This window comes from Bombyx mori, chromosome 10, assembly GCF_030269925.1.
Source record: "Bombyx mori chromosome 10, ASM3026992v2".
Classification (NCBI taxonomy): domain Eukaryota; kingdom Metazoa; phylum Arthropoda; class Insecta; order Lepidoptera; family Bombycidae; genus Bombyx; species Bombyx mori.
The window spans coordinates 2,408,269-2,434,068 of NC_085116.1; the positions used below are offsets into that span (position 1 = coordinate 2,408,269).

Genomic DNA, 25,800 nt, shown 5'->3' on the forward strand with positions numbered 1-25,800 from the left:
AGTGGTCCCGCAGTAGTTGAAATTCGACTAAAATTAATTGAATTTATAAGTTTGGACATTATTAAGGCAATATTGTCAAAGACTATATACTTCTTAATTCATAGATTTCGCCAAGACCACACTATAGACAAATCATATTAAAGAGAAACATTATTAATCTATTCTCAATTTGATCACAGACTTTAAGAACATAGGTTTGACAATAAACAATGAGTACTTATGTATGTGTGTGTTTCAAGCACATGGTAGTGTGTGTAATGATTTTTTTATTGATTTCATGTGTTATTAATGCATAATTTTAAAGAAATATTAGCATTCTGCACTCCTTCTCTATATTCTCGATAAGTGTGGGAAATTTCATACTCCTCCGTCCGCGCAATTTTCGTAAAAAGGGGTACAAAGTTTTTGCTTTACGTATTAATATAAACTAACATAAATAGTTTACATGGCACATCGAATTTTCCCATCAAACACAGTGGTGAGCGAGAATCATCTTTTCTTTTTCCTACCTATTCGCTGGTAGCATATGAGGCTATTTCAGCTACGCCTGGACGGGTAGGTGAGCTCACGGGCCTAAGCTGAGAGAATTTGCTAACACTAGCCCTAGCAAGAGCAGTGCTTCGCAGAACCTCCGGATCGGAATCGCGACCCACTGAGAAGATCCGGCGAGAAACGCAGTAGGCTGTGTCTATGGGCAGAGAATCATCTCTCGTGTTTAGGTATTACATAATGTGGTAAGCAAGACTCACCTCTCGAGTTGAAAGGGTTAATATTATCACGTACACTAGATCGTGCCAAAGTGGATGCATTAAAGCTAATAAAAGGCTATTTTCGACTTCCAACATGAGCATAACAACTTGTTTTACTGTCATTCGTGTTTATAATTAAATACCTTAAAAGAGCGTTAAGAGAAATTAGCATGATTGTTTTTGAAATTAAATTATTTTCACGATTTATTAAAATTCATAGTTATTTCGAGTTCTCTGCGATATACGGCGTTTCGTTTCATTTCCATTTTGATATCCATTGACGTTATTACGTTCGTCGGAACTAATGCGCATTTATTTCCTCATTAATACCGAAAATGTTTACATGTACATTTTATAATTACTACCACTGATCCAAGTCTGAATTTACGGACTTTGTCGTACACTGCTAAATCTAGACAGTTCTAGCTTAAGAGTAGCTTAAGGCTGGTAGACCTTTATTTCTTTAATTAAGGCTTAAAGCACGGTGTTGCCACGGAAAAGTATAAGGAAATATAAAAAAAGTATTGCCAGTATCCCTAAATGGTAGGTACTACTACCATGCCTCAGACCATTACACAATTATCATACAACAAATACATAATATAACGATGAGTTGTAGGTACCTATGTGAGTGGTAAACGTATGTGCTAATAGAGATAATTGTGCTCCAATTACGTGAATAGGTTTTGACGGCTCTTTACGTCAGCTAATTATTAACTACTGAATCTATGGCGTATGTGTTGTATTAGGATGCCGTGAAGCAGTAATGCGTTTCGGTTTGAAGGGTGGGGCAGCCGTTGTAACTATAATTGAGACCTTAGAACTTATATCTCAAGGTGGGTGGCGCATTTACGTTGTAGATGTCTATGGGCTCCAGTAACCACTTAAAACCAGGTGGGCTGTGAGCTCGTCCACTCATCTAAGCAATAAAAAAAAAAAAGACTATAAAATAACGTGACACACACTCACATCGAGCTCCAGTTCGAGTTTGTTAATTTCGTCGGTGGCGGCGTTCAACTTCTCGAGTTCGACCTGAAAATTCGTAAACAACTTTAGACAATCGCACGGAACACGAACATTGTATTCCCAAACGTACGGCAACAGCAAACTACATGTAGAGACGGGAAACATCCGTAACATACTAAAATATCAGCGCACAAGAAAATCTTTATCTAACTGTCGATAACATAAAATCGATAATTTTATCTAAGAGTACCTTATTAGGATCGTTTCCTGTCCCTAACATATTGACGAAGCAATAAGTTAAAAGATTTTACTTACTTCGTTCTTCCGTTTTTATATTGACTAAAAGATAATTATGAAAAAAAAAACTTCTAAAATTTACATTTTCATAACTTTTTATTCCAATTACGAAACATAGGTACAAGTTATTACATTTTATAGTTAATGATACATGCCATAAATTTATCGATACAAAAATAATTTTTCATGCGTCTCGAAATTAGCTTTTTTTACAATTAAATTTCATTATACAATTTTTGCTATTGAATCTCATAACATTATAATTATTATTATTATTATTATTATTTAGAATAATAGTCTGTCGTTCATAAGGTTTTTTTTTTCTCGAGTGTAATAATTACATTTTTCATAAGAATTTTATGTGAAGATCTTTTAAGAAGTGGTACATGTTAAACATTAAAAATCATAAATAAAAAAAAAGTGTAACCAAACTAAATAATACTTAAATTAAATAGTTTAAAGAGATTAATTAAGAAAAAAAAATGGAATGATTTACTTTATTTAAGGTACTAGAGTTGGCTGTTGATTTACGATTGGCTATGCAAAAGTGATCGTAAAGTAGAAGAAATAATCATAGCATTACTGTCGGAAGCCAGTTTAAAACAAAATCCTTTGGAGATTTTTGTTTTGATTTTTTTTGTCACGCACTAATTACAACTGACTTTATTATCTCTGTTTTTCTCTATACAAAGATAACAAATATTATTTTTATTGCTTTCTTTGTTTTTTTTTTCAAACCAAAATTTCTACGTGGGAACTGTTGTACATAGTAATAAGCAACACAATTTTAAACGAAATGTGAATTACTGTCGGTATAACAAGACACGAGAGTAATCTTTAACATGAGTTATCATGATAATTTGCATGAGAAGTGAAGATTACAAAAACAAATGTATTGTGAAACAAAACAAAAAAAAAAAACATTAAATGCAGTATATAATCACATTATGTGACTGTCTGATGATATAAAAATAAAAAAAAGAGATTCAGTGAATCATAAAATGAGTAAATATTTTGAAGTTTTACAGTCAAAAAACATCAGTTAAAATTACTCAAATCTAAAAAAAAGAAACTATTCCATTTAAAGAATATATATTATTAACAAAAATTACAATTATCAACCAAAAACATGTTGTACTATGTTTAATCATAACTTCAAATCCTTATTAGAAAAATTGACTTATAAAATTTGTGGCCTTTGAATTATTGAAACAATAGACCATAAATAAAGTACATTATTAGACTATATGTAAATAACATTATACAGTACAATAATAATTAATTAATCAATAATAATGAGTGAGTGAATAAATATTTAAGGGTATCAAATAAATTTATGCTCATAAAAATAGTAAGTATTACATTAAAATTTTATATTTAAGGAAAACTATTATATACTTTAAATATTTTATATTGTTAATATTGGCTTAAGTTAATGCTTTAAAGCTGTCACCTTTTGGGGTTTGTTTTAAAATTATCACTGTTTAACAATTGCTAGAATGGCTATCTACATTCTAGCTATTTTTAAGCAAAATCTGGAAGCAAACTGTTCTGCATTTGTGAATCTGCTAATTTAGTTGATGTAAATTTGAATTGAATGATAAAATTTCAGATTAAAAATTTTTCATGGATGGACATGGACATTTCATGTGCAAGAAACAATAAATTAATACATAGTGTAAACTTTGCTTTTAATAGGTATATTTTATACAATGGCACAATCGCTATTTGATAATTTGGTAGTACCTGCTCCAATGTAACATGTCATTCTCACACACATACAAGTAATACAACATTGACTTTACAAATTAATTATTTTACATCGAAAAATTGACATATTTCATTTTATGATACGTATGTAACTCATTTTGGACAGGAAACAAGTCCTATAAGGTACCAAAAACCAAAGTTCTTTAAATTAAAGATCTACATAACTCATACACACGTGGATATATGACAACGAGAATTACATATACAAAAGCACACGCTCATGTCGAAATTGGACCAATTAGTTCATTTCGCTATCACAAATATATTTCCCAGACACGAAGCGACGTTTCACGAGCGACAAGCGGTACCCACCACCAATCAGTTCAAACTCTATCCCAGAGAGGGTGGCGCCTTCGCAATTAAACTGAGATGAGAGAGTGGCCTTGCTAGAGGGTCCCTTGTTCAGCTCGAAGCGCGCCCGCAGCGATCCTACGCCACGGTCCTCTGAATGTTGCGACAACTCGGTAAAACGCCATAACGCTTGTTCAGTTTCTTCATTCCAAATGTTTTTAGGCATTGCAATTACATTTTTAACAGAGCCATTCACAGGAACACACACAGACACATTCAAAAGTGGTGATGGAGGACTCATTGCATGCATATTGTACTTATAATCTACTTTCAGATCTGTGTGGTCCTTCTCACATTTCCAATAAGAAACCAGCTGAAATGGACATGAGGATGCTCCAGTTTTTGGTCTTATCTGATATTTTAATATATCTACATTGAAGTACTGTGCGGTGGGATTTTTTTCTGACTGTCGCTTCAATAATGAGGTCAAAGCAGGCATATTGAAATCTACAACAGTGGTATCACGTGTAGATGTTGATTGATTGATGGTAACCAACTGTTTATTTGGAAGTACTGTTTCTAATCTATGTATGTTTTTTAGTCTAAAACAAAGTTTTGCAGGGTTTGGATTGTTAGCAAGCACACCAACAATACCAGTGGGGAAAGAAAGCATCATGTCTCCAGACATCTTTACTTGACATTTTGATTCTTCTGTACCACGGAAATATGAATGAATTATTTCATGGAACGCAACTGCCAACGGTATAGTATCCGCCATGCCGATTGTAAGTGGGGAAGGACCACGGGAGCCTGTAGAACCTGCAGTTCGAAATTCTCCATCAGACCTTCTTGATGGTGGACGTGGGAGAGAAATAGTAGATATTGTTGGGGTGGATGTTCGAATATTGGATTGACTCATTTCACCTACTTCTGAGAATAAATCACCAACTTCAGTATTAGAAATGGGTGTGGGACTCTCAAACACATGTGACTGATTTCCTTGTAAAGGTGCATAAGGATTAGACACATTAGCTTGAGGTGATGTGGGATTACTGACAGTTGGGCTCGGGAAGAAGTCCAGGCCAACTAGGTCATTGCTTGCTTTGCTTGTATTCACATTAGAACCCCGACGTGTTGTGCCAATTTTGTACAAGGAGATATTTTCTACGGTAGCTCTGAGCTCATCTACACTAGCAGACATTGGAGCACTACCATTGGTTATAGGTTTAATCTCAACATGAATTTTCTGCTCCCTTTCCTCTTCAGAGTCAGAATCACTAGAAGAGTATACACTGCCTTTCTCTTCTTTTGGTCTTATACAAAAACCCTCCTCATCTACTTCAGGTGAATTTATCAGATCCTCCTTAATTGGTGTTTCCTCTTGTTTTTCCTCAAAATCAGACTTGTCAGCTGTTGAGTTCATAGAGTTATCATCCTTTTTCTTTTTAGATTTTTTTTGTTTTGGCTTAGTTCTTTTGCTACGTAAGAACCATTTGGACTCCCGCAAGGTGGTTCGACCCATGTTGTCCTCTTTATCTGGAGCTACCGGAATAGCTGGAGTTCCACTTGGGCTGGAAGGGGCAGAGCATGGTGCAGCACCTTCAATGTTGATAGTGGGTTCATCTTTGCTTTGGAAATTGGGAGTGAATAAATTAAGGAGTGAAGTAGTCCTCCTTGATGTTTTAGTAGCAAAAGATGGCTCTTTTTTGGGAGCTTTTCCTGGCTGCGTAGGTTTGTGAGAGCCATTAGAGACTGTAGATATCTGATCGGCTTCTGATATAGAGTTGTTAGCTGAACCGGGTTTTGGTAAAGTTGGGGGCAGCTCAACGAGAACTGCTTTTTCTATGGAAGTATATTTTTCTATCAAGAACTGTTCTAATAGTTTTTCAACAGTCAACTCTAGACACTGGTGCTTAAAGTCCCGATGCACCTGTCCCATCATATCGTGATTGTTTTGAATTATATCAGCATAAACATTAACAAACTGTTTCATTTGTTTTAAGTGTGCCTCCTCCACATCTTGAAAGTGCTTACATGTTTGAGACATTTTCTTTTCAAAATCTTGTTTTACAAGATTATACTTTTCAGCAAGCTGCCAATAGTCTTCATGTAATTTCTTCAATTTAACCTCAGCCTTTTCGAGGTCTTTAGCAGATGCATTATCCTTTCGGAGTTTTTCAAATTCAGCAGATTTTGTAGTATAGACATCTTTTGCTTTCTGAAGTGCCTGTTTAGTATTTTGTATCAGTAATACTACTTCTAAAGTACTAGATTCAGAGTCTTTGACAGCCTTATGTTTTTTATGTAATTCATCAGCATATCTCGCCACATCTTTGACCAATTCACCCACCTTCTGGAACATGTGCTGATGTAAATTAGATAGTTTCTCAGCTGAGCATTTGAGAACGCTCCAGAAGGGCGCGAATGTACCCTGTGCGCAGTTACCGTTCGCTTGTTTTGCTAGTTTAGCTAATGATTTTGAATTAGTCTCCTCAATATTGGACCTTTCCCTTAGATATTCGGAGAGCTCTTTACTTGCTATAAGTCCGTATTTCATGTTTTGATATAATATATCATATCCATTATGCTCGTTGGCGAAATAATCTACAAAGTTAACACTCATGTTTGCAGTTGCGAGATGCTACCGTTACAACTCAGAACATTATATTGTCACGCACTGACCTGGATCCTAGGGTCGAGCTCAGTATCGCCGTTGTCATCGGCTGGGATCGTGAAAGAGGATTCCTCCATTGCACTGCCTATGACTGCGAAGCCACCTAATCGTTTAAATTACATCACCGCACAATAGCGTGAAGCGTCACCTTCAAACACTTTCAACATGACAAACTAGTTATTGAAATTTAAATTCACAACAAAATTTAAGAAATGGTTTAAAATAAAAAAAAACACAAGATAACGGGTAAGTCGGGTAATGTTACGTGCTTTGTAACAAAATAAATAATAAAATAATTTTCTTGTGCAAGATGACGTCCTCCACCGTGACGTCGTATCACAACAATAGACAATCTCATACATTTTTTTCGATTTCTGCCCAGGTAGGTAGGTACTTGGTTAAGTTTTAAATGTCATGCCACCGTCCGTTAAGTAGCTGCTTCCCTCTTCAATACTGATATTGTAAAAGAATGCACGAACAATATACCAAGGCTCCAAAAGTTTACAGGATCTAATAAATTTAATGAAAAGCATTTTAACGTAACTTGACAACATCCTTTGATAAAAAAAATATAAATTGCCAATTGAATAATGAAGATATTTTGTCAAAATTAAAAATTATCAAAGGTATGTACTCAGTATTATCTTATTGGCAGATATCAACCATTTTAACTAAATCATATTTATTTCTTATTTCTTGAAATAAATACCAAAATAAGCGTAGAATGATTTGTAGACATGATATAAAGGATAAAACGCCCGGCATATTTTAATCGATTGAAACATCCGTACGGATGTTAAAATCCTGTAGGCAGATTCAAATTTTTCCAATGGAAAACGTACTGCACGTAGCCATGGGTGAACTGGCTTCCTTATCGAATAATTAACACACGTAATATGGGTGATTATTGATACTAGGACGCATTGTAAGCCCGCTCTGGTAAGTACTAATACACTTTATCTATTTTTGCCGCAAAGCAGTTATCGGGGTGACATTTAATTAAACCATTTACCTAATCTATCTCCTACAACCCGCCACGAATTGAGCGATGTAGGAAATTGCAGCCAATGTGATCTGCACGGCAGCCATTTTAATGTACAGCCAAAATTTTGCGGGGAGAAGATAGAATTGCAGAACGCTCTTCTTATTGAAATATCACGACAAGAAACAACGAAGAAAAACGTCCCACAGAAGCTGTTTGAAAGTGACTGGCCAAGCCCACACTGGAGAAATCGTTGACATGGTTATAATTGAGCCTATCTATCGCAATTTGATGAATCGGTGGTCATTGGTAGCGAGTGATAATAAATCAGCAGTTGAATTTGCATTTTCACAATTCGTTCTATTTAATTTTTTATGAAATAGACGATATTTCCTTTGCTTTCTCATTGAACAAATCGAGTAGAGCATTGTCTTTGGTTGAAATTGTGTAATTTTAGCATAATTGTTTATGGAACCCCATATAAAGAATCTAAATTACAAAGACACGAATGATCAAAAAAAAATCGGACCTTTCACTTACACTAAGTAACAATTGTATATGACTATCTAACAAAATTGACTTTTTGAAATGACTAAATGTTATACAAATAAGTCGGTTAAATTACTTTTTAGTTTTAGTCCACTTTGACGTAAAAGTAAAACATCTTTCTGCTTTAATCAGAACTTGTTCCAGTTTCGTTTCTTTTAAGAAGTTTTTATGCCGAATTCTTTATATGAGTGACACAACTGGCTTCAGCCATTTGGTGCCCGTGTCTAGCTCGACGTTACAAGAGCGCATAAATTTATTTGTGAAGCGGTGATTGCATTCAATCTGTATGCAACTGTTACGCGTCGCCTCGACTATGTCTTACCAAGGATCACCATATTCCGGCCCGGGGGATGAATACGATTTTGAAGACGATGGGTACGACGATTTAGACGACTTCAGAGACCGAGAAGAAACCGTCCCACCTCCTGCACCAGTGTTAGACAGCGACGAAGGTTTGTTTACGATGTTAATTTACCAGCATCTATAACGCTTAATTTGTACATTATTCCACAAAAAATAACTATAACCTCAATATCTTTTCAAATTTGACATGTAAACAGAGGTTACGTAATCAAAACAAGGTTATTTGCTTTCATGTTTGCGACTCAGTGAATGTTCCCGCCTATTTCTCGGACAGCCTTCTTGATGACGTAATTTAAATACTTTCACCATTTAATATACATTATAACATTATATTTAATTACCTATTATATTTAAAAAAAAAACTTCTCACTTAGTAACACATAAAGAGTAATCCTATAAACTGGTGGTTACCTTTCGATGATTCTTCTACGTGGGTACAAATTTAAAAAAAAATAAAAAAAATGTACACAATTTTACTAACTTTACATGTACCGGTAAAATGGGGCGATTAGGGATTGAAAGGCGAATCGGGAAAAAACTGGGAAAATCTTTCGACGCTCAATATAAGTTTTATATTCGTTGAAAAATCTTCCATTTTTTTGTAGTTTAACAGTAGAATGTTGAAAGTTCACAAAACAACTCTGAATATGCATGATAATAGCTGCTAACTTATAAAAAATCGCGTTTCAAATTAACTTCCTGTGGTGGTAATTATTTTAGTGCTAGAAACTTTGCTCTCTTTTATTTATTTGCTAATAATAGAAGACTACTATGATTTATAAATGTTATTTAGTGTTTGAACCAGCATATATATTAAAGGTAAGTCTCAGTTGTTATTGGTTTTAATGTATTTGATTAAATAAAAATACATGTAAAAATTTGTTGTTTTTGGGGATATTGGGGACGTCTTAGGTACAAATAACAACGAAAAAGGGGTCAATTGGGATGAGAATACGTGAAATGGAAACGAGCTAAGTATAAATAGGTACAGGTTTGTAGGGTTGTCTATGTAGTTATAACAATATTTTTTAAATTTGTTGGTAAAAATCTGGTTTATCAAAGCGAAATTGGGAATAAGTCTTTAGTTGAAATAGATAAGCAATTTAATATAACTAAGTCGATTTTGAAGAGACATGTAACAAGATCAATGAAATCTCAAGGTGGACAAAAATGTCTAAGTAATACATAATAAAATATTTAATATTTGTTCAGAGTGGGGGTATTCATCTGATTAATCCATGGAATAACCGACACACCTAATCTCTTAACCCAGATAGAAATATCAGCCCCTAAGTACTTACCAAGAACGGAGAAATATAAACCGTTTCTAAGAAAGCCCACTATATATGTATAAATATATATTTAATATATATATATTTTGTTGTTACTGCACTGTCGATTGCACCTATAATTGAGGTGATGTCTGCCATGTACTTTTGTCAGTTTTTCAATTTTTTTTATTGATGATCACTTTGTTGATGCAACTAAATAAATAAATTAATTAAAACTATATATAAAAATAAAAGTAGTGCCAACCCTAGCAAATTTCTCATTTCGTCCCAATTAACCGCAATTTTCGGGTAAATAGGGATTACACCTATTTTTGCATTTTTTGCTTAAACTGGAATACTACTTGCATAATTTTAAATTAGACAACAAAGATGCCCCCAAGACTCAATCATTTTGATCCTGATATAGCATTATATACATCAACAACTACCTTAAAATTGCTCATAAAGTTGGAATTTGTCCCTAATCGCCCCATTTTACGGTACCCAAATATGCCTAGCTGATTGTTTTGTTAATATGCAATAGATATAGTTTAGCACAAAAACAAAACAAATTCAATGCCACACTAATGCAAAAAGTTAATCCTTAATAAGCAAAATTATTTGAAATAATAGATGAATAAGTATACTTTTTTTTCTCTAGTATAACCATACTGAATAAAATTATGCTTCTATTCTTGAGTTGTTTCTGTGAAACACAACTAGGAATATTTTGATATTATATATGATACATTGCTTGAAAATACTTTTTTCTTTGTTATTACACTAGGTTTCAAAATATAATGAAGCTATTTTAAATAAAAATATGTTATTACATTATAGAAAAAGTGTTGCAATGTAAACTTTTTCAGATACAGAAGAGGCAAGCGAGGCAGAACTACCGAACAACAATGAACCTCTGGAAGTTAAAGAACAGTATGTAAAATAATAATAATTCTTTTGAAATAAGCTTCCTTAATCATGTAAGATGTTCTGTAAATGAATTTAGAATGAGGCTAAAAGCATAAGTATGTATGTTTGCCTATTAGTCCATTATTATCTAAACATAACAGGAACAGAGCCCAAATGTCTTTCTGCACAAAGATAGTTTATGCACTGATGAAATATCACAGAAAAATCAAAGATACTTAAAAGAAACATTTGAGGTTCAGAATTCTGGTGCTCAAAAATAATAGAATTCAAAGAAGAAAGCAGTTTGATATGTATTGTAATGTATAACCATCTAATGAAAACAAAATATTGGGTTTGCAATATGATGCAACTGAACTCCATTGTGTGATAGGACTAATTTAAAAAATGCTTCAACATTATAAGTAATTGAGGTCCTGTGGGAATGAGTCAATTAACTGCAATGTTAAAAAAAACAAATACTATCTATCAATCTGTCATAGTACTTTTTGCCTTTTATAATTTAAAACTAAATTATTATTGCAGAATATATCAAGATAAACTTGCAAATTTCAAGAAGCAACTGCAGCAATTGGAAGACAGCCTCCATCCTGAGTTCTTGCGTCGGGTGAAGAGGTTAGAACATCAGTTACAAGAGAGGTTACGATTGAACAGAATATACAAGTAAGTATACCTCTATTGTAATTGTGTATCAAAAAAAGTAAAGTGTGTGGTACTACACATACATTATAATTAGGGTCAGAGCCTGAAATTTGGAGTGCGAAGTGGTAGGTACGATTTAAAAAGTAAAGTACGCTTTATTTGGTTGTACATAAGTTCTAATGACACTTTAGAAAGGCTTTAACTTTAAAATTCAACTTGATATTTGTACCATGAAGATTATGTTCTGTGAAGTCAGAGCCGAGTCAGTATGTTTAGTTATGTCTGGCTACATAGGATTTACAACTGTAGCAGTGGACACCCGAAAAAAGGAAAAAATAACAATTTAAATCATTATAATGTAAATAAAAATTTGTTATTGATAATTATATAAGTAACCTTTTCCAGAGATCACATGTATGAAGTGGTAGACAGGGAGTATGTCGCCGAAAAAAAAGCTGCAGCTAAAGAATTTGAAGAGAAGAAGGTTGAGTTACGCGAGAACTTGCTCACTGATTTTGAAGACAAGAGGAAACTGATTGAGAGTGAACGACACAGCATGGAATTGAATGGTGATTCAATGGAGGTAACTTAATTTTCTATCAATTTATGTAAGGAAACGAACAAGCCAATACAAATCTTGTATTGTAATCACCGAGATTAAATATAGTTTGAAGACTATATGAAATCTAGGTGTGTTGTAATAAAATATTATTTTTAGATGCAGATAAGTAACTTTAGTACTTCAGTATATCTAAATGAGATTACAGACTTACTTAAACTTAGAAAGCTCATATTAAAATAAGAGTAGCTAACTCAAAGCTCTCTATAAAAAATAAGCTTCTGGTTTTCAAGACAGTCCTGACGAGTGCTTAGACTGCATTATTAACATGTTAATATTCTGCAGAATTTTTTAAAACTAATATTGAAATACCTCTTGATTGATATTTGGTTCATCAATAATAAGGAATTATATCAACTCTGTATATCTACAGTCAGTGAAACGCAACTTTTTTGTACCAAATATAAAAGAGGATTCACTATCCAAATCTACTGGCACACAAGTATCTATAATGCCCCAAAATGGCTTGCATACTACAACTGGAACAAAAATTTTGGTTCTGAATCAATGTAGTAACTGTTATTGGACGGATGTCAGTCATTTGCATCAGGTTATCTGTCAGTCTGCGGATACATCACAGATGTATAAAGAATAAAACGACCATTCATTGATGGTAAATTGCTCATATATAACATCACACGTCAATAAACATCACTCTTTTCCTCACATCACATAAATATAGTTGTTATAGGGGTAATCTACTTTATTATTTTCTAGGTGAAACCAGTAATGAAGAGAATATTGCGGAGGCGAGCCAACGAGCCGGCCCCGGCGCCGGAGAAGCGCCGCAAGCCGCTGGCCACCACGCTCACGTTCCAGCTGGACGAGCGCGACATCGAGGCCGACCTCCGCGCCATACAGCGGACCACCCCGCCCAGGCATCCCGTGCAGCACAACACCGCGCAGCCCAGGAAACATCTCAACTCTGGCAGTACATGTAAGCTCACACTAATCAAATCAAATAAAAAAAAAATTATTCAACATAAATGAAAGTACATACTTGTTGAACGTCAAAAAGAACTACCGCCAATTCACAAAAACTAGCCTCCGCCCTGAGAAGAATTTTCAAGAAACTCGGCAGGCATTACTTTTTTTTTTTAATATTACATTTTTTTTTTATATTCATTTTTACAATGAGTATTATAATGTAACAATTATTGCAATATTGAAATGCCGGAGCGAGCAACTAATTCTCACTTTGTGCAATCTTCTAGATAATCATTGACTTTATAGTAAGCTTTATTGCACAGATGTTCTTGAATAGTTTTCTTAAACCTATGTATATGTAGGTTCTGAACATCTTGTGGGATTTTGTTGTATAGGCGCATCATAATATCAGTCAGTTCTTCATTAAAATCAATGAACTGTTTGATTTGGCAACAACTAGTTTGGCTTCTAGCCAGGACAATACGGCATTAAAACCTACAAATAATTAAGAATTCTAGTCATAATGTCGAAAATTCGCTCCGTATATTAGTACTCAAGTACTGCTGTGTGTAGTAAGGTGATTTTTATTTACTGGCTCATCATACGAGGCCTTTCCTCCAATGCCAGTTTATTGTTACCTTTTGGGACACCCTGTATAGCAATATCTTGAAGGGTGTGTGGCTTAATAAGTTCATTAGTAATGTGGTATTTGCTCAAAGTAAAAAGCAGTTTTTTTGAAAAGTAACAAAATTTATTAGGATAACATGTCGTAATCGTTCACACTCTTACTATGCCCGATTGCCATCTTGACCATCTCCCTTCCGTCCCTTTCTTCCTTCTACATTCATCCCTTTCACTCCAAATGTTCCGTTTTCCACAATAATGTACGGCTTGAACGAAATGAATTCATGGCTCCCAGACCATATCGACGCTTGAAAGTCAAACGTGACTAAGCGACAATAACTGCTTTGTACATAAATGATAGGCAATAACCATATTCGATGCGCAAAAAAATATATATTTCTAGGTCTATTAAAATCATTTCAATCCTACAGCTAGATTCGTTAAAATAGAATTTTTTTCAGGTATTTCAACATTAAATTAGTCTACTGTAAAGTTCACGCATTGTCGCTTAGTCACGTTTGCCTTTCAAGCGTCGATAAATATTTAAAAAAAAAACAAATGGAATCATCAATATCAGTCAATATGTGGATTTTGTACTCAGGCGACTCCCCTATTCGGGAGAGCGAGACCTGCGACACTCGTGTGGAAGACGGCAAGCTGTTGTACGAGAGGCGCTGGTACCACCGCGGGCAAAGTGTCTACGTCGAGGGGCGGGACCTTCCAAAGTTCCCCGGACACATCCACGCCATTACAGATGAGGCGGTATGTATTTTCAGTTACTGAAAAAACATTTTTAGTTTTTTTTTTCTTGAACCTGCGAAAACTGTTGAAAATATTGACGATGATATAAGAAATCTTTGAGTTCTATATCACAACTAGACTTCAATTTTCTTCTTGAATCCTTGAGTGGCAGTTTGGTCTCTGCAACTCAACAACAAGATTATATTTCGTCCCATATCATCTCATTTCATTTTATTTAATTTCACTCCATATTATCATTTTTCATAAAAATAAGAATATAAATTAAAATAAGATATGACTTAAAGGTCTCAGTTACAAGGTCACAAAATCCCTTAAAAAAATAGTAAGAATTTATTCATAATTCATGTCTGTTTTTCAGATATGGGTAAAGAAGACGAATGTGGAACGAATAAGGATATACATATCGCAGTTAGCGCGCGGTAAAGTGACGTTAAAACGACGAGCGTCGTAATCGTTGCGGTGTTACGCGTTACGCGTTACACGTTACACGTTACGCGTTACGCGCTGTGATACAAGCTGCGTGCAGTGTTACGGGTGTGTTTGTGTGTGCGGACACTAGGACAAACGCTAGATATTTGTATATATGATTGTATTATAGTTTTATATCTTGTCGTGACAATGGATTGTAAAGTTTGTTTTGGTCAGAAATGTAATTATAATATGCTTACGAGGATCACATATTTGTATAAAAGTGTTGAATTTATTATATGCTGGTATCTTTAATTTTGGTTCAGCATTTTTTTTATTGCCTTTGTAGGCAGACGAGCATACGGCCCGCCTGATGGTGAGTGGTTACCGTCGCCCATGGACTTCAGCAATGCCAGGGGCAAAGCCAAGCCGCTGCCTACCGCTAAAAGTAGTTCCTAAGTATTTTCTTGAAAAAACATATTAATTTAATGAAATATATTATAATTCTATAGCTTAGATGCATAAATTAAAAGTTATCTATTGAAAGTTTTTACTCTTATTTCTAAATGAACTTAGCAGATCGACAAATTCTATTTTCAAGATTGAAATTACCCTTAAAATCGGTTCGTTTATAAATACCGTTATGAAAGCCAGAATCATTGTTTGGAGAATACTTAAATATTACTAAAAAAAAAATATTTTCCAATTTTAATGTTTCGAGTACCTCATATGTTCTGTAATCATGATTACTGCTATGCCTGTATTGAACTGTGAAAGTGTTTTTTTAATTAACAGAATGTTTTTTTTTATTAATATGATTAAATTTCTGATCTAAACATATTAAATTAATCTCAACTACTTTAACAATTACTTATAACGTTTAACAGGGTTTTTATATCTAAAATGTGTTTTGACGAAGTGAAAATGCAGAATGTTTTTTTTTTTAAATATGTAATGCTTTTTCACAATGCATTTGACTTATAAAAATCCAACTTTTATTATTTATTTTAATTATATATGTAACTCTATACCTCCCATTTAGGGATGGCGACAGGCCAAACAAATAGTGTAGTTACAATATGACTGAAAAAAAAACCGATTCATTAAATAAAATACGAATTTGGTTATCCAAGTAAGTAACGGGAATTCCGTTGTACATTAAATCAACAAAATTATATTAAGAGTCTTAAATGTATGTATGTATATAAGAGAATAATTGCAAGTAACAAAATATTATAAAATGATGTTTTAGTATAATTATTTTCTAATGTAATGTACAGTGTAGTTACTTATTCGTTTTTTTGTTGTGCAATACACCTAAAAAAATTAAGTGTATTATAAGCAACTTGTAAAATGAACTTTTGCATAGTGCCACACATGATTGTAGAAAGTAAAAGAGCAGCAGTAAAGTTCGGACGATGACAGAACTGTGTCTTCAAAACCCGAAGTCTTCCAAATTACATTGGGGGGGTACCGTAAAATGGGGAGAATCGGGACACTTTTTAAGTTCGACATTTTTATAGTTTTTTTTTGAGATCTAGTAATAAAACTGAGATCATAATGGTTCCAGAGGCTTAAATTTTTATATACGATGCGTTATTATACATAGTTCAATACAAGATATACACAAAAACTAAAAAAAAACTAGCTTGAACCGAATCACCTTGGCTTTGGGGAGAATCAGGTTACGTATGAGGACAATAGAGCTTTTCGATAGGGCTGGGCACTATTTAGTTGTTAGGTAGGTAACTTTAGGTAATTAACTTTTTAATATCTTTAATGAGTTGCAAAACTTTGATGACTAAATTAAACTATTTAATATTTTTAAACACTAAATAAAAGTAATTTTCAGTTCAACAAAGTTAAATCTAACAACTCAACAAGAGTATTGTGACATCCCAGATTTGTCCCTATTCTAACTCTAGTCTCTATTCCCCCCAATCTACTGTATACGACAAAGGGAAAATCTTCCATTGAGCGGGTGATATTGCTCGGCAGGCCGACGGTACGAATGTTGTTCGGGACTTGTATATAATTATGCAAGCTTATATTGAAGATGTCGTAAGCGAGATTTAGACATCTGTCAAATATCTTGTGTTGTATGATGGCAATCGCCACACAACATGCATACATATATGTGCCATTGGCAACAGCCCACATTGGTATTGGTATTAAATTTTATTAACTATAAAAGAGTTTAATTGCCAGTGTGTTTTCCGAGACTAATTGTACAACTTTCTTCTTCATTATTTTTACGGAGTTCTGACTTTACTGATATTCTTTAAGCGATATTCAATTTCTAAAACCGAAACTAGTTGATAGCGGAGACTTCCATGATTTTCAATGAATTTTGTAATAAATTTACTCTTAAAGGTTTTAGTAAAAAGTGATTAATGTTTCTTTTTTAAATCATTACAATTAGTGCTCAGTAGGTCAATTCTGTGATTACTTTCACAGGTATTTGATTTTCTCACAAATCCTCTTGGATCGTGAAAACTATTTAAATATCTCAGTATATTTTTCAAGAACTAGGTAGATGTGAAAACCAAGCTATATTTGACTGGGCGGTGTAATTTTTTTTTATATATCTCTAATGTACTTTTTATACTATTTTGATACTTGCAAATGAATAAATACTATATCAAATATAAAGTGTATTTGTAACATTTATTAACACATACATCTCAATTACAGTATTTTAATTGTAAATAATTTGTAAATGATTATATGTATATGTGTAGTGAAAAGATCAAGGTGTGTGGATGAAGTTATTTTTTTATTTTATTTTCTTTTATTTAGATTTTTTATATTGTGATCGCACTATGTCGCGCATTAGAACGAGATATGTGTAAATATAAAAGAGTTTTTACAAATGTATATGATATTGAACAGAGATCTTTAATTATATGAATTCTATGAAAGCGTTTTTGTTTTAATTGTGGCCGCGGACTGCCCCCACTGAATGCACCGCTGCGGCGTTATTAAGGTTGTTTTTTATTATCATGGGTAGGTAAACTAGCGTCTTTAGGCGTGAAGTCAATGGTTAAACTACTCGTTTTCCGTCAAAAATGAGTACATAAAAGAAATGTTATACATATTATGCAGACTTTAAAATAAGGTAAATAAACTGCTTTAAATTTTGGCCACTGAAATGCATATCTAATATATAAAATTCTCGTGTCACAATGTTCGTTCCCATACTCCTTCGAAACCGCTTGACCGATTGTCATGAAATTTTTTATGCATATTCAGTAAGCCTGAGAATCGGCTACTATCTATTTTTCATACCCCTAAGTGATTAGGGTTGTCCACCCCTAACATTTTTTTTTTTATTTGGACATTTTTTTTTGTTATAATGAGGTATTATGTGGTTGAATGAGGTTTTGTTATTTTTATTATATATTCCCTCATCGTTCACAGCACTACATACCTCTTTCACTCATTTACCACATCCTTACACACTTACAATAACTTCGTTTTTTTTTCTACACTAGAAATTCCCTTCTTAAATCGAAAATCTTATATATGGCAAAACAATGTTTGCCGGCCCCCTGATCACGTAAAAATTTGCGACAGCCACAATTTTGCAGATGTTGTGCAGACGCGTCGCGACCGATCGCAAAACGTCAAATTATTTCGTATCACGTACCGCGATTGTTCGCTTACCGCTTACTGCAGTTTTCTGTCATACAACTAGCGCCAGTCGCAATCGGGTAGCAATAATTGGCACTAAAAAGCCACATTACTTTTTTTTTTTTTGCTGAACAAACCGGCAAATGAATTTATAAAAGCGCGTTACATATAAACATTTCAAAATGTTTAAGTGGAATTCACGTTTGAAACGCCAAGTGAGAGCTGCTAATTCTGTTCTTTTCGATGAAGCGTTACTAAAAATAAGTGATCTAATAATAATTTTTGCTTTATTTTGAATAATAGCTATAAAAATGTAATTGTGTCGTGTCAAACACTGATAACATTTTTTTTTTGTAATCGTTTGATAATTTGTAATCAGATAGTTGTTTACGTTACGCACCTATTTTAAAAAAGAATGGATCAAAATTATAGCCTAATTTATTAATTTCATTATCAATTAAGTAAGTACATAAGCTCACAACCCATCTAGTGTTAAGTGGTATAGACCTCACAACGTGAATGCCGCCCCCACCTTTAGAAACGAGTTCTGAGTTTCAACTGTATACCAAAACGGCTGCCCCATTCTTCAAATTGCAACGCATTACTGCTTCGCGGTAGAAATGGTGGTCTTGCGGGTTAATCAAACGCCCTACCACCAACGATTTCTTAAAGAATATTTGCTAATTTGATTTTAAATAAAAGATGAATGAATCCTTAATGATGGAAGTCTTCCATGTATTTATGTCAAATACGTGTTTCATTGGATTTATTTATATCTGCCTGCGGGATTCTAACACTGGTTGTCGCATCTTTATTAGAAAGTCGGCCGTCTCTACTACACCGCTTAGGCCACGACGATTTCAAATTAAATAGTAAATTCTAGAATAAATGATTTAGTTTTATGGTTTAATCAATAATAACGTGTACAACAGATCCATCTCACGCCGACATGAGGCCGACAACGCTAGAACAACCAGTCGATGATATTCTAGGCGAGATGCTGCTATTCTTTATCAAGTAATAGATAGTGGATTTGTTTGACTTGGCAAGAGTAGGCTTTGATTTGAATACCAGAAATATATTGCACTCTTTCACAGCTTGAAGGGAAATAAAAGCTGTGCAGACTATTCAAAATAATGTTCACCCAGGTCATGGGCAATATGACGTGAATAGGAAACTGCATGTCAGACATTAACTTAATGTTCTATATTATTTTTAAACAAATGAATCTAATATTTTAAGACAATAAATAAATATTTATTTTTATAATTAGCCCAGTTTTTCGTCGACGAAGCCATCTTAAGAGAAGCTTCATTGCAAATATCAGGCCGATATTTAGTAAGTTATTTGTATTCAATAACCAGGTACTCTTTGCACTCACTCACTGCAGTAAGAATGTTAATCAATCATTATATTATCTAGACTATAGCGGAGAACAAACAAGAGTAGACACATCGTGAGCTGTAATTGTAGAAAGAGGAGAAAATGGAAACTAAGGCGAACCACTGGCTCATGCAGCTTTCATTTAAGCAGAGGCTGCTCGTACGCAGGCAGAGGCCGCGCATCTTCCAGCTGAGATATATAAAAAAATTCAAGGAATTGACCAATATCGGCAAAAACCTTGTTTAAAATAATAAGTTCAATTTTGTTTTAATTTTAGCGGAGTCCGCAATAGTTTATATTACCATAAAAACGAAATAGCGCTTGTTACAATAGTCAAGCAAATCCAAATATATACGTTTTACTTTAGGCTGGTACTACAGTAAAATTTATGACACTAATGAGTATATTTTACGCTAATAAAACTACTCTCAACTTAGCATTTCAAAATAACTATTTTTTTTTTATTGCTAAGATGGGTGGACGAGCTTACAGCCCACCTGGTGTTAAGTGGTTACTGGAGCCCATGGACATCTACAACGTAAATGCGCCACCCACCTTGAGATATAAGTTCTAAGGTCTCAGTATAGTTACAACGGCTTCTCTACCCTTCAAAACGAAACGCATTACTGCTTCACGGTAGAAATAGGCGGGGTGGTGGTCCCTACTCGTGCGGACTCACAGGTGGTCCTACCACCAGTAGAATACCAGTATTTAGCTTCATTGTATATTTTGTACTCACAGTATTTGGCATGTTCTGCTTCTAGTCTATAGGATTATAGAGCTATCACCTTGCTATCATCCTACTTACCTCGGCCCCAAGTTCAGTTATGTTTCTTTGAAGTTATCGGCAGTCGATATTATGTTTCAATTGTGGCTTCAATTTCATGCGGCAAGAAGTTGGACATGTATTACAAACAAACTACGATTTCCTAATTTAAGAATTATTATTCAAATAAAACAAAATTACACAAAAAAAATAATTATCAAACTTATCTAACGGCCGTCTGGTGTAGTGGTAAGTGACATGGTCGCTACACAAGGGGGTCGCGGGTTCGAGTCCCGCCAAGGGAAGATTTTTGTATGATAAATATAAATGTCTTTTCCAGGGTTATGGATGTATATTAAATATATGTATGTGTATAATAAAAATCCTACATTTATTTCAGTTATCTGGTACCTGTAACACAAGTTCTTTACGAACTTATCACAGGACCAGTTAATGTGGTGTGATTGTTAGTAAATATTTATATTTATATTATTATTATTATCACAATGAACGAAAATCAGTGGTGGTTGATCCACATTTTGTCTAAATTATGAAATATGTTTTTCATTTTGTAAGTAATATTCATGTAAGTATCCAACAAAATCTAGAAGAATTATGAATTACTAGTCGATTTGTTATTCATTCTATTCTATTATTTAAAACAGCAGTATATACAATAATATATATAACAACACAACATACAAACGGGGTTAATATAAAGATAAAATGATACAGAACAAATTGAGCACGACAGATTAAAACATTGTCTTAATAAAACAACCTCACAATTTTGCTTTCAAATAGTTATGAATCCATCCTTTACTATAAACACAAAAATGTTAAGGAAATATGTATATTTCCACTAAGCACAATAAAAAAATTATAGGCAGAAATAATTAGGCTATTCTTGCCCTCTCAGTTCACATAATTAAGAACAGCAGTTTTAAAAATATCTACATAAAATTACTAGAATACAGAGGTTGGACTAAATTTAATGTCTGTTCTCCACAATCCAATTGAACCACCCTTGAATGTTGACATGGTGCTAAGTGCTGTGTTTCCTCTTCTCTCCCAAAAAATACAATGTTATGTATTTGATAAGAAACATCAATTTCAGCATCTTCGTCAGATAGTTGGGGCACTGGAAACCCATGTGTGTTTGCCATGTTATGCAATACAAGCTAACAATTATGGTATTGGCCATCATATGATGATCATAATGCAGTACTCTATGTACCAACAAGCATCTCCAACTGGCTTTCAATACTCACAATGGTCAACAGTGTTCCTGGTATGACAATAAACATTACTATAGTACTATATATTAACGGCCTTCCCAGCTTTAAATATACTTTTAGATTGAGTATTATTTTGTAGTCAGGTTACTGAGACAGAGCTCATGATGTTTTACTTGCCTAAAAACCAAACTTTTTCACTATTATGATGCAGGTCCTGCATAGGCATATTCAGTTGTGTTAAGCCAGACAAATGTATCATGAAATGTTGCATCAATACGTAAAATGTTAAGATCACTATCACAGATCTGAAAAATGTAATTCTTTAGATAAGTACTATCAAATGTTTGTTATTGTGAATGATAGGCTTCAGCAAAATACTTACTATTTGCACATTCTTGAAATGATAATGCTTGCGGTTCTAAAACCTTTCTTCATATACAGAAGATCTGATAAGTGCAAATGAGTGCCATCTATACACCCCGAAACCCCAGGAAAGCCAAATTTATTGTAAAACCTATAATGAAAAGAAATTTATTTACTATTATATTGTTTTCAATCACAAAATTATTATTGTTCAAATATCTATGTACTATAAAAATAAGACAAATTTTGAATTAAAAAAAAAATATGTAGGAAAGATTAATGGTGGCCTGAAGGCCTTTCCAGTTTCACCAGGACTTGACATTTCTTAGAACTCTGTTTAAAATATAGCTATATATAGCAAAATATAGCTATAGTTATAAAGCTTCAAGAATATAACTGATCTATATGATTGACTCGTGGAAATTGTAAAATCAGTGGAACTCTTGTGCTCTATACTATAAGATAAATAATTAACTTACCCATTTATAATAACTTGTGACCCATTGTACTGTTTGCAGAAACTTTAAATGTTTCAATAAAACTGGAAGATTGTTTAATGCCATAGCCACTTCCCTAATGGCATTGGATTTACTACAGTTTAACTCAAAATGCAAAAAGCTCATTCCCACAGGTTTCTGGTATGACATTTTGCAATGCTGTTAACACCTGTATAAACAAGTTATTTAAAACATTTAGTTAAGAATAAATCTGAAATCAAAAAAACAATGCTACTTTTGAAGACAAGATTTTGTGAATCTTTTATTTTCTTCATTATTTACACATTAAAATGTTAAATTGAATATATATACCTTGCATTTTACTTTCTATTCTTGTTCGTCTTGATGATCTAGGTTATTAACGGCTTTAATTCAGAGCACAATTGTAAATATTGATGTTTCGAAATTCTGTAATGTGTTCTGAACAAACTTTCCGATAGATAAAAGGGTCAAGCTTGATCACGAAGACAGCGTCGCAAACGCACTGATTTGTATGTATCCGACCTAATTTCCTTAGACTCCAAAGCCCCATTTATTATTTGAGCTCTGTCCATAGTACATACCTAGAAGAAATATTATTTTGTAAAAAATAAACTATATAACCTCAATATTATTAATGTACTTAAATTGCCCAGCGTGGTATTTAATGTTAATACTGTGGAAAACACAAACACAAATAAAGATCTAAACCAATTACACTTACCTAAATCAAGTTAATTAATTTAATTTCACAAATTTTACACTTGCAGATAGTTAGCAACAATTCAGCACCAGATACAAAAGGTGTCGCAAATTTGACAAACGAAATTGCTAAATATCTGCTGTCGTGTGGCAGACAAAAGCATCCGTAATACCGACTTTAAGCCAGTTGTTGTTAGTTGTATGGAAAAGAATGCACTAAAGTTTCACAAATCGCTCTGCAGAGGCAGCACTAGTGATGGTTCGCGATCTGTTTTTCTGTTGAAGTCCGTAATACGAAATGGACAGTTGACAGCAATATTTGCACAATATTTAATTTTGTCTTCTGCTAATTGTCTGCGAAATACGTGATACAGCCACCGGTCAGCTACTTAGTTTAATAACTTTTAGATAGATGGCGGTACTAAGACTGAATACAAATGTATATTTTTTATAAATGTTCGGACATTTTTTTTCTACCTATGACGATAGCCTTGAGAGGTTATTTCAGCTTCGCCCTAACATGTAGGTGAGCTTACGGGGCTCAAACCGAAGTGTTGCTAACACTGGCCCTAGCAAGAGCAGTGCTTTGCAGAATCTAGCACCGGATCGGAAACGCGACCCACTGAGAAGATCCAGCGAGAAACTCAGTGGGCTGTGTCTATGGGTTGATTCGCTCGTGGAGCCCTTCGTTTCGGTTCCACGAGGACGGTGACCGGTGCTTGTCGTACCTAAAAGCACCGTTAATGGATCGGGAGGATCCATAATGACGTGTTTTGGGCGACACCGACTATTTACCATTCGGTCTACAGGATCGGGTATGTAATTTCCAGCGGCCACGACAAGAGGGTTCTCATGCCGTGCCGCCTTCTCAAAGTGGTGTGTTCGGACATGCGGACCAACTCAGCTCACCTGACCCTCTACCTCTCTTGAGAGAGACGGTTTTAATTGTATTTTATAAAGTGTTTCTCACTCATCAAACCAAAACTTCGCTACTTTACTGCAGAAAAGGGCAATACGGTGAAATCTACCCGTGCGAGCTGTTAATGTTTTTTTTTTTTTTTATTGCCTTTGTAGGCAGACGAGCATACGGCCCACCTGATGGTGAGTGGTTACCGTCGCACATGGACTTCAGCAATGCCAAGGGCAGAGCCAAGCCGCTGCCTACCGCTTAATACTCTCCACAAGCCTCGTTTGAAGAAGGACATGTCATAGCGCTCGGGAAACACCGTGGAGGGGAGCTCATTCCATAGCCGGATGGTACGTGGCAAAAAAGATCTCTGGAAACGCACTGTGGATGACCGCAGTGGCTCCAGGTAGTATGGATGAACTCTACTCCGGTGGCGGGCGGTGCGATGGTAAAAACGAGACGTTGGTATCATCTCGAACAATTCCTCAGAGCACTCCCCATGGAACATGCGGTACAAAATACAAAGGGAACCGAAGTCCCTCCGCAGACCCAGAGGCTCCAAACGATCCGTGAGAATTTCCTACTCCCAGTAGGTGTTTGTGTTGATGCCGTCTTTTTACCGCCTTACACTTTTTCGACTCACTCGCCTTCGGAGCGTTTTAGGCCTAGGAATCTTTACGATCATTCACAGTGCGTTTTGAAATAACCTTTTCGCCACTCTAAATACTGTAGACACTAGATCTACACCTGTCCTGGTGAAATTGGAAAGGCCTCCAGTAAGTACGTCAGGGCCAACAGTAATGCATCATTTAAAAAGAAAACTAGATCTATAAACACTAGTTCGACACTAGATCAATGTATTCAATAGTGCATCAAAATACATTGTATTAAGTTGAGGAACATACAGCGGTTATTTCAATAATTACTTTGTTTACCTATGAATACTTTTCAAACGGTGACAAATTCAAGTAAACATAATAATATTGTTGTTTACAACTGCAATAAAGATGGAAAATCTTGTAAGAAAAAACCAGCACGAGGAGACTCTTGCGCACTTTCGATTGATAACATTACCTACGTTGCGCAATTTGTATTTACTGTTTTAAAACATTGAGCAATATCCGATACTAATACTTTATAATCATTATTTTAGGAAGTTGTAATTATGAGGCTTAGCATTTATCTTATTTTGAATGAATGACATGAATGTTCATTAATAGCATCCTGGCATCATTTATTGGTGGTAGGATGTCTTGCGAGTCCGCACGGGTATGTATAATAGCCGGCAAACTTCTTGAGCATTTGTTAACGTAGTGGGGGTAAGTTTGCGCATGGTACACTCATGTGCAAAAACATTATTTACTCTTCGTCATAATGCAATTAAATTATTAAAATCAACATATGTATTTTTTTATATATTTATTAGAACATCAACAAAAAATATAAGTTAATAATTGTAATAATTTAATCTTGGGGTAAAATAGATATTCCTTCTATTAAGTCAAAACTAG

The 25,800-nt window shown here is 34.3% G+C and overlaps 3 protein-coding genes and 1 long non-coding RNA gene across 6 annotated transcripts in view; 1 reads left to right on the forward strand and 3 right to left on the reverse strand.

Moving 5' to 3' along the window:
* Positions 1 to 7,107, reverse strand: part of LOC101735808 (SH3 domain-binding protein 5 homolog) — a 28,564-nt gene extending 21,457 nt beyond the window's left edge. Inside the window, exons 1-2 of the mRNA XM_004930435.5 lie at positions 6,756 to 7,107; positions 1,719 to 1,781 (exon numbers count right to left, since the gene is read on the reverse strand). Coding sequence (XP_004930492.1) covers positions 1,719 to 1,781; positions 6,756 to 6,824 — 132 coding nt within the window. The 5' untranslated portion in view covers positions 6,825 to 7,107. The remainder of the gene's footprint in view (positions 1 to 1,718; positions 1,782 to 6,755) is intronic.
* Positions 2,090 to 6,756, reverse strand: LOC110384706 (F-BAR domain only protein 2). Its single transcript, XM_021350808.3, has one exon. The coding sequence runs from the start codon at positions 6,694 to 6,696 to the stop codon at positions 4,021 to 4,023; it is 2,676 nt and encodes an 891-aa protein (XP_021206483.3). The 5' UTR covers positions 6,697 to 6,756; the 3' UTR covers positions 2,090 to 4,020.
* Positions 7,108 to 7,382: 275 nt separating the features above from the next.
* LOC101739420 (sin3 histone deacetylase corepressor complex component SDS3) lies at positions 7,383 to 17,742 on the forward strand. Of its 2 annotated transcripts, none has more exons than XM_004930295.4 (7): positions 7,383 to 8,730; positions 10,782 to 10,845; positions 11,365 to 11,502; positions 11,887 to 12,064; positions 12,818 to 13,037; positions 14,253 to 14,413; positions 14,772 to 17,742. In XM_004930295.4, exons 1-7 carry the CDS (start codon positions 8,565 to 8,567, stop codon positions 14,862 to 14,864), a joined length of 1,020 nt encoding a protein of 339 aa, XP_004930352.1. In that variant the 5' UTR covers positions 7,383 to 8,564; the 3' UTR covers positions 14,865 to 17,742. The 2 variants fall into 2 exon arrangements, with proteins under 2 accessions (XP_004930352.1, XP_004930353.1); XM_004930296.5 differs by having other exon boundaries at positions 8,350 to 8,730; positions 10,788 to 10,845.
* Positions 17,743 to 20,762: 3,020 nt separating this feature from the next.
* On the reverse strand, positions 20,763 to 23,762 carry LOC134199459 (uncharacterized). 2 transcript variants are annotated; one of them, XR_009973963.1, is made up of 5 exons: positions 23,405 to 23,762; positions 23,014 to 23,264; positions 22,684 to 22,870; positions 22,224 to 22,355; positions 20,763 to 22,146 (listed from the first exon to the last, which is right to left on the reverse strand). It is a non-coding gene; the product is annotated as an uncharacterized LOC134199459 (long non-coding RNA). The 2 variants fall into 2 exon arrangements; XR_009973964.1 differs by having other exon boundaries at positions 22,684 to 22,912; positions 23,405 to 23,703.
* Between the last annotated feature and the right edge of the window lie 2,038 nt (positions 23,763 to 25,800).

Excerpts from the sequence above, each read along its gene's own strand:
- LOC110384706 (XM_021350808.3), bottom strand. The coding sequence starts at position 6,696 with ATGAGTGTTAACTTTGTAGATTATTTCGCCAACGAGCATAATGGATAT.
- LOC101739420 (XM_004930295.4), top strand. The coding sequence starts at position 8,565 with ATGCAACTGTTACGCGTCGCCTCGACTATGTCTTACCAAGGATCACCA. Across the intron at positions 12,065-12,817 it reads TGAATGGTGATTCAATGGAG|GTGAAACCAGTAATGAAGAG; the intron begins GTAACTTAATTT and ends ATTATTTTCTAG. Across the intron at positions 14,414-14,771 it reads ACGCCATTACAGATGAGGCG|ATATGGGTAAAGAAGACGAA; the intron begins GTATGTATTTTC and ends TCTGTTTTTCAG.